General features: G+C 42.1%; 1 protein-coding gene across 1 annotated transcript in view; it reads right to left on the reverse strand.

Moving 5' to 3' along the window:
- SLC4A11 (solute carrier family 4 member 11) overlaps window positions 1-19,134 on the reverse strand; it is a 294,972-nt gene that overhangs the window by 78,320 nt on the left and 197,518 nt on the right. Inside the window, exons 7-8 of the mRNA XM_033953141.1 lie at window positions 11,681-11,804; window positions 4,491-4,697 (exon numbers count right to left, since the gene is read on the reverse strand). Of these exons, the coding sequence (XP_033809032.1) occupies window positions 4,491-4,697; window positions 11,681-11,804 (331 nt within the window). The remainder of the gene's footprint in view (window positions 1-4,490; window positions 4,698-11,680; window positions 11,805-19,134) is intronic.

The raw sequence follows: 19,134 nt of genomic DNA on the forward strand, positions 1-19,134 counted from the left end.
TTAGTTCCTGAAGAACTACAAGAACTGTCCTGAGGACCAGTAACACTGAAAAGGGAAATACAAAACACAGAGACTCCAAGAACGAACTGGAAACCTGAGGAGGATGCAAAGATGCAAGCATCCTGAAAAATCTTCACAGCCCCCTGACCTGACATTATAGCATCTTCTCCCTCATGAGAAAGCCTGAAGAGTCATTGGAAGAAGTCAAGATCCCCTCAGAATGAAGTGCAGAAGGTCAGGGAATGGCAGGATGAGACTGTAGGATCTGCAAGAAGAGTCTCCTAGGAAAAATCAAGTTTCACAATGTAAAGAGGAATATACTGGAACCATGAAAACAGTACTAACCCTATGCAACATGAGCGAAATATGTATGTCCTTTAAAGTGAATACGTACTAGACTCAATCAAGGTGTTGCATCTACCGCCCTGTGGAAAACAACAGCATCCTTACAGGTAGCAGACAAAGCTCATATCGCTAATGAGAGCTTCAGGGATGAGGCTAACAGCCACATAGCGCGTGATCCTCCGTGGGTTTGATAGAATAGGTGACTGGCTCCTGGTTAAAAGGAGCTGTACAGCCCTTCCTGTCTGTTCGGGGGAGCCCGTCTAGCATGTGCCATGAGAAAATGGTGACAGGAGAAACCAGCGTGATAAGCATGGAAATCTGAAGTCCAGTCCCCCTCAGAAATAGAGAAAGAGAGTCCTGGCCACAGGAAGATGCGCACTGTCATTATGCCCACAGAGACAGCCCAAACTTGGAAACTGTTTGTACTACCTTTAGGCATATATATCCTGTGCCACTACTAGACACATGCAGCTCAGCACAGAGGCCCAAATAAGGACAGTTACCAACAGACAAAGGCTCAATCTGCAGGGACCCCCAAGAGAGACAATGAGATACCTGTGTGAAATACAGGGCACTATCTTACTGCTGATCTCACTGTGCCGTGAGCTGCCGTATGTCGCCCCAGTCCGGAGACAAACCGAGACTGGGTGACCTAGCACAGGTCAGAGTCTCTCTGGTAAACCCCTTGAGTGCTAACCCCAGAGTCCGATTAAACAAGCAGCTTCCTTCAAGGGAGTACAGCAGGAACACAGACATAGACATATAAAGCTGCCCAAGCTTGTCCCAAAGCTGGTGAAACACATACAACTTGTCTGAACCGGAAAGGAGAGAAGCCTCGGCATACCCTGAGCAAAGTCAGCTGGAAATAAACTACCGGAACGCCGCAGCTCTCCCACCATCGCCGGAGACCCAAGCACACGCCTGATTCTGACACGTGGCCGCTGCATCAACGCTCCTAGAAACATAGTCGGATTCAAGCCTCGCAAAATTTACCCTGCCGCGGCTTGCATAGAAATAAAATCAGACTCAGGGAATAACCAGAAGAACGGCCCACAGCGCCGGAAAAAACATGTCCCATCTCATGCTGCTATAAACTGGCACCTGCACAATCAGTTGCACATGGCTGTGACAAACACCGATGAAAAAGAGCCTCAGAATAAACAGGACTACTGCTGCACTGAAACCCCAACAATGAGAACAAGTGCGAGCAAGAAATCGCACCGCTACTGCCGCGCTGTAACCAACAAGGAAACCAAGCGCGTGCATGCAAAGGGCGGGAAGTCCTGGCTCCCTCCAAGGATTTCTAGTCATAAAACTTAGCCACAATAAAATATCCATGCCTTAAATGTATGATGACCGAACCCACAGTACTAAGACTCCCAAACAGAACCTGAAGTTCAAACAACTGTAAAAGCCAGACATACTCACAGCTTGTTGTTAGGGCCGGTTGAAGCCAGTTTGCAGCAAAAGCATGGCATAATGTAGCAACTGTGGTCTCTTTTTTTTTTTTTTTTTAACAGAGAAGGGAAAGAAGAAAAAAATTGAGACCCAGTAAGACCCTCTAGCAATGGAGGGAGGGTGAGGCAGGGACAAGGAGGGGCCCAAGTGTAACCTCTAAAGCCGGCACCGTTCAGCCGGACACCCCTGTCTCACTGAAGAGAAAAATCTCAACAGGAGAAATAGCACTGCCAGCTCACTGAAGAGAAAATCTCAACAGGAGAAACAGAATGGCAGTCTCACTGAAGAGAAACCTCAACAGGAGAAACAGAATGGCAGTCTCACTGAAGAGAAACCTCAACAGGAGAAACAGAATGGCAGTCTCACTGAAGAGAAACCTCAACAGGAGAAAATAAAGTTCCAGCCACAGCCAGAATTCAGGAGCTAGTTGAATAGCGACCTTTTCCTGCTGGGAGATAGAGATTACTGATGAGACAGGAGGAGTGCCAGCCAATAGGACCACCTGTTAATCAGTTTCTCTATCTCCACCTGCTGGTAGATGTGAGCTATCCCATTGGTCTCTGGATTCATCTGCTGCTGTTGCTAGGGAAGATCATACAGGAAGTGTCAATCATGAATTTTCAACAACCCGCTGAGCAGGCACAGAGCAGATCTAGGCAGGGATATCCTTAGCACTGGAGATATGGGCCTTGAGGAAAAGTGTTGGTGGGTATTGCCAAGTCCTGCTTGCTGAAAACCTGGGATAGCAGACTGCAGTGCCACCAGGAATCACCAAATGAAGACTGGAGAGTTGACTTTCAAGATTCCCTCTAGCTGTGAACTGTACTGTCTGTTATAAAGCCTACAAACCTGGAAGGAACAGCATGCATGGGGGCTTGTGGGGGTGAGAGGAACAGCATGATGAGGAGAGGAGAGATGAGTAAGTAGGAGAGTGTGAAAGTAGAATGGGGAAGAAGAGCAAGTAGGGACAGAGAAGTGCTGAGAATGCAAGTTGAGGCTTGTGGGAAGGGGTGGACAAGAGGAAGATATTGTGGAGTGGGAAAGGGATCATAGGGTCAGGTAGAATAGAAAGCAGAAGATAGAAAAAAATGTGGGATATCTACCAAAATCCCTCCACTGATACACACCATTCCATAATTTGAGTGCTTATTCTATAAAGGAACATAGTCATTTACTTTCCTTCATAGAATTTGACTAATGTAACCCAGTATATACACATCTATATTTTATATGTGTGATCAGTTAACTAGCTACAGACCTACTACTGTGTTTCCCTGAAAATAAGCCCTAGCATGATTTTCGGGGTAGGTCTTAATATAAGCCGTACCCCCGAAAATAAGCCCTAGTTGTAGACAGCCACCGAACCCCCGCTGACCCTCCATCCTTCCCTCCCAACCGATCCTTGCCAACCGTGACCATAAATACCTTGCTGCAGAGGAGCATCGTACCAGCAGCAGTATTCACAGGCTGCTTCGCGGCCTTCTCGCTGAGGCTATCTGTGTACTGATGATGTCATCAGTACACAGAAGGCCCCAGCGAGAAGGCCGCGAAGCAGCCTGCGAGTACTGCTAGCCCGACGTTCCACTGCAGCAAGGTATTTATGGTCGCGGTCGGTGGGAATCGGAGGGAAGGATGGAGGGGCATTGATAGTTCGGCTACGCAGTAGGTGCTCAAGGGTTCTGCTGCTCGAGGGATGGGAGGGAAGGATGAAGCTGGGCAAGGGTTCTGCTGCACAGGGGGATGGGAGGGATGGAAGCTGGGCAAAGGGTTCTGTTGCACAGGGGGATGGAAGGGAGGGGAGGATGGAAGCTGAGCAGGGGTTCTGCTGCACAGGGGGATAGTAGGGAGGTAAGGATGGAAGCTGGGCAGGGGTTCTGCTGCACAGGGGGAAGGGGGGATAGAAATATGCTGCAGAGAAAGGCATAAGGGGATGGGTGAGAGGGAAGGAAAGATTTTGCACATGTGGGGGAAAGGAAAGAGAAAGAATTGGGGTGAAGGACAGGAAGGGAGAAATGATCATGTATATGAAAAAAATAAGCCCTACCCGAAAATAAGACCTAGTGCCTTTTTTGAGCCCCAAATGAATATAAGACACTGTCTTATTTTCGGGGAAACACGGTATTAAGTGCTCATGCCTAAAGGGAGGGACACAAGGATCTATGGGCTTACACTTCTAATCTCTTATGTACTTCTACTTTGCATGCTTATGATAATTACAGAGTACTAATTCTTACATAGCAAAAATATTCAAGTTTATCTTTCCTGTTTCTCTCGCACACTCTGATTGCCTGCAGAGTCCACAAACAAACTTAAAACTTTTAGAGATGAAAAATGATGGGAAATACACAGTATCTCCATTTTCTAGCTTGCTACAGAGCTTAGTTTCAGAAAGGGTAAAAGCATCTTGTGTTTGTTATCAGCCTACAACTGGTGGGGGTGAACAAGGGGAAACATGACCTGCAACCTGAAAAGCTAGTACAAAACAAATACTAGTGGAAAACACAGAACGACTCTGCCCTTTCTAAACATACATAGTGCAGGATTCTTCAGGTGATCAATACCAAAATCTCATAAGCATATATGAATACTTCTGAGATACTGCAAGTTGCATGGTACTCCAGAATATCCCTAGTGACTAAAAGTAAACAGATGGAAGAAAAATAATTCTCCCCCCCCCCCCCAAATACCTTGAGAGGTTTGTGGCTCTGTACTTTGTGGTCCTCATTCATATCTGAGGGCCTCTGATTCACCACAGTTAACAGATGTCGTTGGTGTACCAAAGCTTCCTTAAATTCTTCTTCAGTTTTGGTTTCAAGAAGCTTCTGCCGAAAACCAATGTCTGAAAACATGGTGGCAAAAGTCCGCCCCACTTCTGTAGCGGTTTTGGTACTTTTCTGAAGAAAAAAAGTACATATATAAAAAAAATACACACATTCTATATTTATATCAGATTGTTCAAAGATTAGTCACAATTAGGGCTTCTGTTTTTGGGTGTTTGAGTTTGAAGATAGTACAATAAATCAGTGTTTTCATGATATACAAGTGCCACTACTGAATGTTATTTCCAGTAGAATCTAATACATACATTTGTGCAGCTGAGATGGTGTCAGCAGCAAAAAGGAACAAAAACAAGATCCGGAGCAGAAATGGAGAGGAAGGAAAGAGTGCTAGAGAAAATGGTGATTTTCAAGTGTTTATTCTCATAATAAATACCTATAGTATTTTACTTTTTTGCACGGGGGATATTTTACTGGTGTTTGCTAGTTAAAGCCTAAAATCAGAAACCATAGTTGCAACATATATAGGAACTTAAAGCCCTTGCATATATCTATAAAACATCTTTACATTGATAGCACATTTTTTATCATGCTGTGGATAAATACACACTGGGAAAATATGAGCTAAAAAACTATTTAGTGGGGCTAGGACTATAGAGGACTGCGAAGGTTTACAAAGGGACCTGAACAAACTAGGGGAGTGGGCGATGAGATGGCAGATGAAGTTCAATGTAGAGAAATGTAAAGTCTTGCATGTAGGAAACAGAAACCCGAGATACAGCTACCCAATGGGAGGGCTGTCATTGAGTGAGAGTACCCAAGAAAGGGACTTGGGGGTAATAGTAGACAAGACAATGAAGCCGTCGGCGCAGTGTGCAGCGGCCGCTAAGAAAGCGAATAGAATGGTATTACAACCAGAACGAAAGAGGTTATCCTGCCGCTGTATCGGGCGATGGTGCGCACACATCTGGAGTACTGCGTCCAATATTGGTCGCCGTACCTAAAGAAGGATATGGCGATACTCGAGAGGGTTCAGAAGAGAGCGACACGTTTGTTAAAAGGTATGGAAAACCTTTCATACGACGAAAGATTGGTGAAACTGGGGCTCTTTTCCCTGGAGAAGCGGAGACTTAGAGGGGACATGATAGAGACTCACAAGATCTTGAAGGGCATAGAGAAAGTGGAGAGGGACAGATTCTTCAAACTTTCGAAAACTACAAGAACGAGAGGCCATTCGGAAAAATTAAGAGGGGACAGATTCAGAACCAATGCTAGGAAGTTCTTCTTCACCCAACGGGTGGTGGACACCTGGAATGCACTTCCAGAGGGCATGATAGGACAAGGTACGGTACTGGAGTTCAAGAAGGGTTTGGACATTTTTCTGAAGGAAAAGAGGATAGAAGGGTAGAGGGTTACTATACAGGTCCTGGACCTGGTGGGCCCCCGCATGAGCGGACTGCTGGGCATGATGGACCTCTGGTCTGACCCAGCAGAGGCACTTCTTATGTTCTTATGAGTGAGGTCGTATAGTATTTTTTGTATTAAAGTTTTTGGGTTGTGGAACGAATCGTCCGAGTTCCCATTATTTCCTATGGGGAAATTCGCTTTGATATACGATTGCTTTGGATTACAAGTATGCTTCTGGAATGAATTATGCTTGCAAACCAAGGTTTTACAGTATTTTGTGTGTTCTCTCATACTTCTGACAGTATTGGAAAAACTATTTAACTGGAATGATTGATTGTCACTATTCCAAACAGAATTACCATATATACTCAGATATGAACTGAGATTTTGTTTGGCAATAAAAAAGGCATAAAAAATTATTTGAGATCTACCTACCCCTCTCACCCCCATTGTGTCCAGCATTTCTCCCGTTCGTTTCATCTCCATTAGGTCTCTCCTCCTCTGCCACTCCCCCAAACTAGCATAGCTCCCACTTATTTCCTTTCTCTTTCAAAGAACCCCCTCCCTCCCTAAGCCTACTAGTATATCTGAGAAGGGGTTTGTCTGTTCAGGGAGTGGGGGAAAGGAGGGAGGAAATAAATGGGAGCGTTACCAGTTTGAGGGAGCAGTTAGTGGTGGAGGGACACAAAGAGGGATGAAAGGAAGAGGAGCTTTTTTCCTCTAGAAAATATCCTTTTGGCTTATATTCAAATAGGCTTATATTTGAGTATTTACAGTATTAATTACTAAGAAAAGCTGAAGGATTCTGGTACCTAAACACATTCTCATACATAAAATTGTTTCGCAATCATTAGTGACTAAATAAATATCAGCTAGTGTCACTAACATGTGTGTTAACATTTAACACATAATATTAGTAATTAGGTCTCATTTAGGACCTGCTGTAAAATAACCCATGTAAACAGCATTAGTGTATGCTAATGTAGTGCATGCAACTAGCTTATTTTACCTAAAGGATCCCTGTTATCACCTCTTTTGTTTAACAAAGATTTAAGTTCTTTGGGGAGTTGATTAGAATTGATGGATGTGAAATATTATAGTTATGCAGATGTTACTGTTCTTCTTCTAGCTCCTATATTACCATTAAAAGAAACTAAGCATATTGATGAAGTAATGAATATAATTGAAAAGTGGGTGACAGATTTCAGATTAAAATTGAACCCCGAGAAAACCTAAGGTTTTTTTTACAAAATTGTTTGAATTTTAATTAGGATCATGTTGTTATTAGAGGTAAATCTTTTCCATAAAATTTCACTATTAAGATCTTAGGAGTAATATTAGATCAGAAATTAACTATGGAAGCATAGGTTAAAGAAGTTACCGTATTTTTCGCTCCATAAGACATACTTTTTTCCCTCAAAAAAGTGGGTGGAAATAAGGGTACGTCTTATGGAGCGAATACCCCCCTCCCCCACGGTACCTTTTTGTAATCTGGCAGTCCAATGCTTCCACCGGCAGCCTTCCACAATCCCACAGTGCTGAGCGCATAGGAGGACCACCCTCCATTCTGGGAAAAAGCGTGGAGCATTGCTCCCGTCCCTCTCTGATTGGTAGCTCGGAGGTTAGTGGAACTGCAATTGATCAGCGGCAGGCCCAAGCTTCTACTTCTCAGGTGGCCAGGGGCTGGGCTACTATATGTAGCGTAGTGCCGCTGCTAACATGTCGGGTAGAGAAGGTGCAGTGAGAGTCCGGGTTTTACGGTTGTAGCTTTGACGCTGTGCACAGTTAAACGGGGGAAGGCGCCCAGTTCATAGTGGTACAGAGCTTCATGAGCAAGGAAGCTGTCTTTTGCACGTGCGAACCGTAGTGCGGGATGGGCTAGCGCCTGTGTCCGCGAATGGACTGGGGCACCATATTGCCTTATTCTCGTTGAGTTCGATGCATTCGGATGGCTTTTCAAAACCCGGCACTTTGTCTGGGTTTTGAAAAGCTTCCAGCTAGACGCGATGTCAATACAGCGCTGGAACTGCTACTAGGCCTGCCTACCTTGTGCCCTGTCCTTACTTTCCTGCCAGCCACTAGGCCTGCCTGTCTGTCTGTCCCTACCTGCCTGCCAGCCATTAGGCCTGTCTGTCCTGTCCTACCACTAGACCACCAGAGGGGGGACAGGGTACAGAGCCTGGCAGGGAGAGGGGACAGGGTGCAGAGCCTGGAAAGGAGTGTGGGGTTGGGTGCAGAGCCTGGCAGAGAGAATTTGGTTCAGAATGTTTTTTTCTTGTTTTCCTCCTCTAAATCTAGGGTGCGTCTTATGGTCAGATGCGTTTTATGGTGCAAAAATACAAAAGGGGTTTGGTGCGTTTTAGGGTGCGAAAAATACGAAAGGGGTTTGGTGCTCTTTGAAGATTATGATCTGTTCGTTCTTATTCTGATACTTTCATTTTGGATTTTATTCCGATCATTGATACTTAGTATCACGGATTATTGCAATCTTACATGTCCTCAGAAACACTAAAATCGACTACATATACTCCAAAACCCAGCTGTTCATCTTATCATAAGAACCTAAGAATAGCCTTACTGGGTCAGACCAATTGGTACATCTAGCCCAGAATTCTGTCTTCACGGAGGCAAATCCAAGTCAAAAGTACCTGACAAAAACCCATGCCACTGATCCAGGGCAAGCAGTGGCTTCCCCCATGTCTGTCTCAACAGCAGACTATGGACTTTCCTTCCAGGAACTTGTTCAAATCTTTTTTAAAACCAGCTACATTAACCGCTCTTACCACATCTTCTGACAATGCAATCCAGAGCTTAAACTATTCTCCGAGTGAAAAAATATTTCCTTATTGGTTTTAAAAGTATTACTCTAACTTCATTGAATGTTCCCTAGTCTTTCTAAATCTTGATGCAGTAAAAAAAAAAAAAAAAATAGATCCACTTATACACATTCTACACCACTCAAGATTTTGTAGACTTCAATCATATCTCCCCTCAGCCGTCTCTTTTCCAAACTGAAGAGCCTTGACCTCATTAGTCTTTCCTCATACGAGAGGCGCTCCATCCTCTATCATCTTGGCCGCTCTTATTTGAGTTTTTCTACTGCAGCTATATCTTTTTTGAGATAAGCAGATCAGAACTGAATGCAATAAATCAAAGTGAGGTCATACCATTGAGTGATACAGAGGTATTATAACATTCTTAGTCTTGTTTACCTTCCCATTTCTAATAATTCCTAGCATCTTGTTTGTTTTCTTGGCCGCCGCGGCACATTGGGTGGAAGGTTTCAGCATATTGTCCATGACAACACTCAGATCTTTTTCTTGAGCGCTGACCCCCTAGGTGGATCCTAGCATTCAGTAACTATGATTTGGATTATTATTCCCAATGTGCATCACTTTGCATTTGTCCACATTAAATTTCATTTGCCATTTAGACGCCCAGTCTTCCAATTTCCTAAGGTCTTCCTGCAGTTTTCCACAGTCCGCATGCATTTTAACAACTTTGAACAGTTTAGTGTCATTTGCAAATTTAATCACCTCGCTCGTCATTCCAATTTCCAGATCATTTATAAATAAGTTAAATAGGATTGGTCCCAGTACAGATCCATGCACTATTTAACTTATTTATAAATGATCTGGAAATGGAACTACAAGCGAGGTGATTAAATTTGCAGATTAAAAAAGTTTGACCATTTGATATCTTTTTATAAACAACTACACTGGCTTCTACTTGAAGCACGTATATTATTTAAGTTTGGCTGTTTTGTTTATAAGGCCTCTTGGTGTGATTCTATAAAATACACCTATCAGTTAATTGACAACCAAGAGGGGCACTGCTTTCAAGTTAGGCACTGCTAGATGCCATTTATAGAACTAGGCCTAATAAGTTTTGTGCCCTGGGAGAGCAGTTCCATTCCGGTGCAGTCAGATGACATCATTCATGTGTGCACTTTTATCAAACATGCTGTCTATGGAAAGCACTTGTTAGAGGGTAAGCAACATTGATGTTCCACAGTAAGTTCCCATACCATAAAATCTCTAAACACCTTCATTGTCTCTAATCTTCAGTGCATACATCCATAATGAAGAAAGATGTGGTGTTAAATTGTTAAACTGAAATTCTTAATAAACAAGAAAATAAGATTTACAATATAGGGTCAGACCAAAGGTCCATCAAACCCAGTATTCTGTTTCCAACAGTGACCCATCCAGGTAACAAATATTTCGCCGGATCCCAAAAAGTAGAGATATCCTAGACCCGTGGTTCCCAACCCCGTCCTGGAGGACCAGCAGGCCAATCGGGTTTTCAGGCTAGTCCTAATGAATATGCATGAGAGAGATTTGCATATAATGGAAGTGACAGGCAAGCAAATCTGCCCCATGCATATTCATTAGGGCTATACTGAAAACCCGATTGGCTTGGTGGTCCTCTAGGACAGGGTTGGGAACCACTGTCTAGACAACTATTTAATTTTCCTACGTCTCCCTCTCTAGCAAATTTACTGCAGATTGCAAAGAACAGTTATTTTTATTTAGAAGAGGAAACATATTTATTGCTTCATTATTTTTACTGCACTGTTATATTTCTGACCAGGGCACAAACTCATTTTGCTCTCGAGTATTTCTGACATGACTTCTAATCAGCATGAATAATCAAGGGTGTAGCCAGGATCTGAGCTGGGGAGGGGGGTGCCAACGATCTTAGACTGAGCGAACTATACTATCTCCCCTCCCCTCTACCCTGCAGGTCCAGCATATATGTCCCTTCCTCTTCTCCCCCGCCTTTTTGGCTCATCATCCATTTTCCCTCTTTTCCCCACTCCAATTGTAGTCCACCATCTATCTCCCCTCCCCCTTCTGTAGGTCTACACTCTCTGATGATCCCCTCCCATGGCATCTCCCTGCTGTCCTGCTCCTGACCCAGACAACCCCCCTCCCCCATGTGGGTCTGGCCTCCAATCAACCCCCCCCCTCACTGTGAGGAGCCAGCATCTCTTACCTGCAGCCCCTCCCAAAGCAGCAGAGGCAGTGCTGTAAATAGGCTACTTGTAGCCAGCCCTGTCAGGGTCTTTCCTCTGCCGCATCAGCAGAGGAAAGTCACTACACAAAGTTGGTTTTAGACCGATGACTGAAAACTGAATAACAGAAGCAGTCAGAGAGCATATTTTGTTTCCGTAGATTGGTGGACTAGATCATGTGACATGCATGGTGCACCTTTGAGCTTCACCACGTGCAAGTGTATTTCAAATAGATCAATGAACGATCATTTATGTTTTATTCTTTAAAATTGTTGTCCTGGAATGTTCTAGATTTTGCACAGGACAGGAAAAGCAATATCTTGGCAGAATAATAAGAAAGAAAGCAAACGTTTCTCCAGCCTGGGTTGGTTAATATTTTAAAATATGACAAATTGCTTGCTTTTGGTTAGGGAGGTGCAAGTGCACCCTGTTGGCTATGCCTATGTGAATAATATGGGTCCTCTCTTCATTAATATCACCATCAAGTCAAATTCAAAATGCTAGACAGATTGAGGGAAACCACAGGAGTCCAACCATTTGCCAGGAAAGACTTCCTTCCTTGCCATCTTTATGCAAATAACTGAGCACTACAACCAATAAGAAACTAATATTTTAACCCTCAATTCCCTCCCCCTCCGCCTGAAGCCATAAAAACATATATTAGCATAACACTTACCATTTTAGGAGGCGCCAGAACCAATATGACAAACCTCACTTCACAAGAGTTCTCACCCCAGTTCTGAGGCCTTTCCAATCGACTGATGCAAACATGGCGTTTCTGAAGACATTTGATAGTGCAGCTGCCAAAATGAAATGGAAACAAATTACTGAAAAGACCAACATCTTCTGTGTTTTTATTATAAGCACAATACATAAATACTTTTTGGTTTACATATTCATTTCATACTAATTTATAATCTGCTGCTTTAATCAAAATCCTATTATATGCCTGGACTCCTGTCACAATTTTTGCAAATTTATGAGCCTGACATCAACAGATGAGAAATAAGGATTCCCCTGTGGCAATATTGGAATTATTTGTATTCTTTTTGTTTGTTATTGCATACTAGAAAATGTTCTCTTTCAGGAAAGGTTTCTTTCCCACTTTACAATGCAGCAATTCTTCACTTCAGATTTCTCAGAAAGATCAACCTTAAATTTATCATTTGGAACTACCAGTGGGGGTCTAGCAAATCCTTCTATAGTAACAATATCAATGGAACATGTTTTAAATGCACAAAAGCAAAGTGATTTAAAGCAAGCGTAAACTATAGCCAGATAAGTTGAAATGCCAAACCCCAGGTGCAATATCTCGCACATATACTTACATGAAAAATATATTAAGAAAGAAGTTATTTTGGCCACATTTTTTCCTTTCACATAAACTTGTATAAGATCTCCTCCTCTCCTGCTATGCCACCTTTCTAACAGGATAAGTATGGTGGTAATGGAGGCCACAGGCAGTCAGCACTGGAGAATCAGAACTTACATAAAAATCACACATTTGCAAACTTTTCTTATTAAAATGGTACACGATGTAACCCAATAATGCAAAACACCTGCAGTTGAGCATTTTGACATAGGCAATTTTTGGCTGACCAGGCCGAAATTCTATTTTAATCTGTCAATAACTAATTTGTTATTTTTATTTAATTTTTAATGTACAAAAATAATTCATTTGCTTCTTATGCTAGACCTTTAAATGCGAGAGAGGGAGGAAACTGATGTTTGCCACTAGTAACAATGCCTCATGAAGAAGCCGTCTTAAGTCAGTTATTCCAACATATTGCAGCTGATGACACGTTTAAACTAAACTGCTGAGCCATGAATGCACAGTACCAACATATTTTCAAAGTAAAAATAGCTTTCATAAACCTAATTAAAGGTTTCCTAATTTTAATAAGGCTTTAAGATGTTCACCATCCCTGTACTGGCTCGCATGCCCACTGTAGGATTGATCATTTCAAAGGACAGATAACATATGCAGCTATGGTCCGAGAACAATGAGCGATGACTAGTGGAAGAAAGCTGGCCAACATAAATGACTGTAATACTAACACCTCACCATAAGAAATAAGTTATATCCTACCAAATCCTCGTTAATTAGAGTGCTTGGCGGGATAAATGGGCGGTATTATGAAGTATGCAGCTTGGAGAAGTTGTTAGAGACCCACAATTAATCGATTCACCACAGCTGATTTTCTAAACAATGTTCAAAGTCTGCTTTAAACTAGAAACAATTTTTGGTTTTCCTATTATATTTTTGTACAAAATATGAATTTACTTTTGCATTTACTGCAGTTCTGCCACCACATACTTGTTATATGTACGAGAGCTAAACAGTATTTAAATACTTTGAAAAAATGGAGTACAATAATTTCAAACACAAAGGCAAGCATAGTATTTGCTTTAAAAATATCACCCTTTGCACAGTTTGCATCTGGAAGCGTTTTTCATAACTAAAGTGTGGCAGTATCTGGTCAGTTTCACTGTACCAAGAGAAATTGAGGGGGGGGGGAGACTAACAAACTCATCACAAAGAGATTATGCACAGAGACTAAGTGATGTGCTTATGGACATACATTAAGCACTGGTAATGGGATCTGATCCCTAAAATCTCTGGCTCCTGACTACTAGTTTAGACAGTAACCCCTCTCCCTCACCTAAGGATTTAACATCATGGTGTAATAGTATTTCCCTTCTTTCTCCTATTTAGTTACTGCTTTAAATAACATTCTGGCTGAAATAATGAAACCAAGCCCTCCATCTTGCACAGAGATATGCTTATGCATATGGTTATATGTGCAATACTAAATAAGTATATTGTTCTATGCAGCTATGAAAAATTAACTTCAAATTATATTTGTATTGGACATTTTATTCATAGGACATTTTATTCATGGGTTTCTTATGGACAATTATATTGTTTGCTTTATGGAACTAAACAATTAGGTGGGTTGGATATTAGCAATGCCCAATTTTCACATGCGAGAGCTCAGCCCCCCTCATCTGTGATCGTATTGCATTTTAATTTCCTTCAAACTGGCTTTATCTTACGATAGACAATATGCATCTCTCTTAGGGATAGAGCACATTTAACATAATTCAGATCATATTACACTCAAGTTGTGTTATCAAAGGAATTATTATACAGTACAATAACTATATATCTGGCTATTTCTGTGCCTATTTTATGTCATGTTCTTCCCAACAGTTCTATTTCTTTAACTATTACAACAATCACATAAACTGATTTCACTAACTTCTAGAGGTGGGACAAAGATTACAATTAAAGCTGCATAGAACAACTGATTTTAACCCACTCTAATAATCATGCACTGGTGAGTGGGTGGCTGTGTTGGCCTGTAACAAACTTATTTTCTCCAGAGGTATGGTTTGATTCACCAAAAACAACATAAGTGACTGGATACAAGAAAAGTGCTTGAAGACACAAGGGTTGAAAGGACCATCCACTGCTTACAATGAGGTTATCTGTCACATTGTCCACATCTCATCTTCCCTTTATCCAAGTAAACTGGTAGAACTTCAGTACTCTACATGAACAGAGATACTAACAGTTAATGAATTGTTAGCAACGAGTTCTTCACTGTTATGTTTTTTCTTCTGCCTTTTATTGCCTTTTCTACAGCATATACAGTAAAACTTGCAAAGTAATGCAACAATTCCCTCTTTTGTAACAGCCCTGCAAACGCGAATGTGCTGAGGTGGCCAGATCCAGTGAGCTAGAATTGTAATTACCGTAGTATTCTGTACTGCAGAGCAGGAGACCTGGATACAAATCCCAGGTGAGGCTTCTTTTCCAGGGCATTCAAAGGCTGAGTAGTACAAAGGGCTACTGTGAGGAATCAAGTACTACTCTTAAGGGAACGTCAGTGGCAAGCCAGAGCAATTGTAGAAATCAAGTGTTAGCTCTACCTCTATCTTCCTTTGTTGATCACAGAATGTTGCCACAATATAGTAGTTGGGGGTGGGGGAGGACTGACCAAATAAAAACTAGAAGTCACAAATGATAGTTCCCTAATTAGAGATGGATGAAAAGGATTAAGGGGTGGGTGCTCACAGGTAAAAAGCAAACAGAAAAATATAAAGGGGGGAAATTCTATAAACTGTGCTCAAAAATGGGTGCCGGAAATTGACGCTTAGTTTCGGTTCCCATGCCCAACTCTGGGTGCCAGACTTAAGCCTGCTGAAACCTGGTAGAAACACCAGCGCCCAAGTTGAGTGCGAAAGCTCCTTAGCACTGTGCACAGCTTTATGGAACATCCATAACCCGGCCATACCCTCCCATGGCTACGTCCTCTTTTGAGCCCGATAGAATTGTGCATGTGCAAATCCTAATTGTGCCAATTAACATCAACAATCAGTTGTGAGCATCCAATTATTGATGGTTAACAGTTTGTTGGTCAATTAAGTTGCACACGCATCTCTGAACTGTGCTCAAATTTGGGTGCCATATAGAGAATTCAGGGGAAAATATTTTAACCTAATCCTTGCTTCCGAGTCAATAATTCTCATTTCTTCTCAAATTTTCTTCCTTTTCCTGGTAACTATGGAGATTTAAAGCTGTGATTCTAAACTCCATTCACTAAAACTAGTTATTTTTGTACATGGTAAAACGCTGTCTTACAAAAGTAAGAAATCATATCAGTACAGCTGGCCAGGACAGTTAGACTAATAGATACTGGCTGGGCTCCTTTGCAGGAAAGTCTTAAACAGCACATTTCACTTCCTATAGATAAGGCTTAATAGATGTTAGACCTGTGCCAAAGGTGGTGGCAAATAGGATAAGTAAAATAACAAGCATAAACTAAAGAAAAAATGAAACACTTTATGAAATCTCAACTATAAAGTAGACAATACAGAACCATAATACTGAGAGCATTCATTTTTCCATTATGAAAAAGAAGATTTTACCAAATGATCTATAGTAGAATACAGTAACTCCTATTCCTACAGTCATTTCTAAGCACTGAAGATAAACTGGATTTTCAATCCAATACAGCAGCCCGATCCAAAGGAGACATTCTGTGTTTTGTTAAAGCCCGTATCAAAACAACAAAATGTAAATAGACAAAACTGAACGTATTCTGATTTCACTGCTTATTCTTTGGAAGAACAGAATGAAGAATATTCCAGAAATGCAGCCCTAATCTCTTTCTGCATTTGCTCATTTTGTTCTGTTGCTAATCATGTTTGGTAATCAGGCTAAAAGATTAGACTTGATCAGAATAAAATTAGATTTGGCGGGGCATTTTCAAAAGGATATTTGAGTCAGAATAGGGATGTCCACATCAGAAAATTCCAAACGGATGTCCATCTTACAAGTATTTTTGAACAAGAAATACATCAAATACATGAGATGAACATCCATGTGAGGGAGACATCCAGCATTAACAGCCACTTTACAAACTGAAACATCCAAATTATAAACAGGAGAAAACAAGGGACATGGACATCTCTGTATGGCAGCATTCTTACAAAACGATCACACTGATGTCTACGCAGAGCAGAGGGGCAGCCTAGTGGTTAGTTCGGTGGACTGTAAACCAAGGGACCCAGGTTCAAATTCCACTTTAACACTTATTTTGCAATTGTAAACCCTCCAGGAACAGAAAAAATAGCTACTGTACCTGAATGTACACCAATTCACTAGCCTTCAAGCTTGCAGGTGACTTACATATTTAGGTATAGTAAGTAAAAAAACAAAACAAAAATACTAAATGAGTTATAGTGGGATTTGAACCTGGGTTCCTTGGTTTACAGTCCACTAACCACCAGGCTACTTCTCAGATTTGCTTTCTACTCTGGCCCTGATGCACAGCGCTCTGCCGCCACAGTAAAAAAATGCTGTTGCAGGAGCAAATTTTCCCAATAGGTGATGCTCTGCATGAATAGCATGCAAATTATATGCATGCTATTTGTGTGGAGCACCCATCTCTACTGTTAAAATCTGCCTGCTACCACTGCTCTCCGTGCCAGCTGAGCTAATCACAGAGGGGGAATCCCACAATCAGCTCTGCCGGCAGGAAAGCATCAGCAGTGGCAGGCAAAAGATCCCCCCCTCCTTACAATCGACAGTCAGGAGGAGGGATGTCCACTCCCTCTTGCCCAATGACACCCCCTACTCTTCAGCCGTCCCCCACCAATACCTTTTAGATGCAAAGTTCAGCAGGATGGATGCCAATTCCCTCCTGCCCCGGCCCACCTCTTCAAAATGGCCAGTCTTCCCCTTCCCGGTGCATCCAGGCATCCATGAGGAGGGGCCTAAGACATCTCTCCTGCTGAACTTTGCATCTAAAAGGTAGAGGGGTTCGGGGGTATCCTCAGGCAGGAGGGAATGGGCATCTCTTCTGCCTATCATTGGGTGTGGGAAGTGCTGGGAGGGGGGGGAGTCCTCAGGCAGGAGGGAATGGGCATCCCTCCTACTAATTGTTGGGTGTATGGGAGGGGGTTATTTAAAAAAAAAAAATTTTTATTGGGGGCAGCTGTTGTGCATATGTTGTGTGCTCACATTGCACACACAGCAGCTACTGGCAGCTCCAGAGCTGCTAGAAAATATCAGCACCAATTATTTGATGTTGGGTGCCCTAGTCCAAGGGTAGGCAATTCCGGTCCTCGAGAGCCAGAGCCAGGTCAGATTTTCAGGATCTCCACAATGAATATGTATGAGATGGATTTGCATGCACTGCCTCCTAGAGATGCAAATCTATCTCATGCATATTTATTGTGGATATCCTGAAAACCTGACCTGGCTCTGGCTCTCGAGGACCGGAATTGCCTACCCCTGCCCTAGTCCAATCCAGCACACAGCCACAACATTGCCCCCTTGCTATTTGGACGTATAGCAGTGTCAGATGTCAAAATCCTACCTTTACAAAATTGGCATTTGGATGTTTCAAGCACACGAAAGTCCATTTCAGCATTTTGGGATGCCCATATGCTTTGAAAATAAGTGCCTTAACTATCAAATTTGCTGGGTTAAATTCAAGGAACCAAAAGAGGGAATGCAAAGCTCAGAGAACCAAGTACAGCAGAAAAAGTACAAAACACTTTATAGATCATGTGTGGCATCCAAACTAGAATGCCTGCATCTGGGGTCATTAATAACAGTGATAACACAGAGGTTCATTTACCCGTTCTTTAAATGTAAGTTAACAATGCCAACAGATACAGTGAGAAAACTAGCACTTCTATATCATTCCAATGAAGCAATAATGCATCCGAAAACATTAAGGGCCTCTTTTACAAAGCCGTTTAGCGCGGGCCGCTGTGGTAACAGCCCCGAAACCCATAGAGATTTAAAGGGCTTCGGGGCTGTTGCTGCGCAGCTTAGTAAAATAGGGGGTAAATATTATGCCTTCCAGCTATGAAAAAATTCTAGAAATCGCCATAGAGAGCCAGAGGAAAATCAAAACACACAGATGACCAATTAAAATTGATAGAATAGGAAAACAAAAGATTAAAATTAATATTTCACCTACCAACACATAAAATGGCATAAACAGCAAAATTAGATAATTATAAAACAAAAAAGCCAAAAATAAATAATAGGACAAATTGAGTCCATATGGTGTCACAGTTTTAAGAACATAAGAATTGCTGCTGCTGGGTCAAATCAGTGGTCTATCGTGCCCAGCAGTCCACTCACGCGGTGGCCCTTAGGTCAAAGACCAGTGCTCTAACTGAGACTAGCCTTACCTGTGTACGTTCTAGTTCAGCAGGAACTTGTCTAACTTTGTCTTGAATCCCTGGAGGGTGTTTTCCCCTACAACAGCCTCCGGAGAGAGGAGAGAAGAAGAGGACATTTTTCTTTCTGAGAGGAGAAGAGAGGATATTTCTCTTTTTGAGAGGAAAGAGGAGAATTCTCTGGGTAAATATACATTAGTTTGCTCTGAGCTTTGATAATTTGGGGGATGAAAGCTAAATTGTAGGTTCCTTTATATAGACAGTTTAGATTAAAAGAGTAAATTTTACTTAGCTAGTTTCCATAGTATAAAAGCCTTTTATAGTTTTACAGTTTTTAAACTTGAGTTTTCTGCTAGAATAAATCTCTGACAGGCACAGCAGGAGGCAGGCAAGGAGAAGGAGAGAAAAGAAGGAGGCGAGAAG

The sequence above is a fragment of the Geotrypetes seraphini genome, chromosome 1 (assembly GCF_902459505.1).
Source record: "Geotrypetes seraphini chromosome 1, aGeoSer1.1, whole genome shotgun sequence".
In the NCBI taxonomy this organism is placed as follows: domain Eukaryota; kingdom Metazoa; phylum Chordata; class Amphibia; order Gymnophiona; family Dermophiidae; genus Geotrypetes; species Geotrypetes seraphini.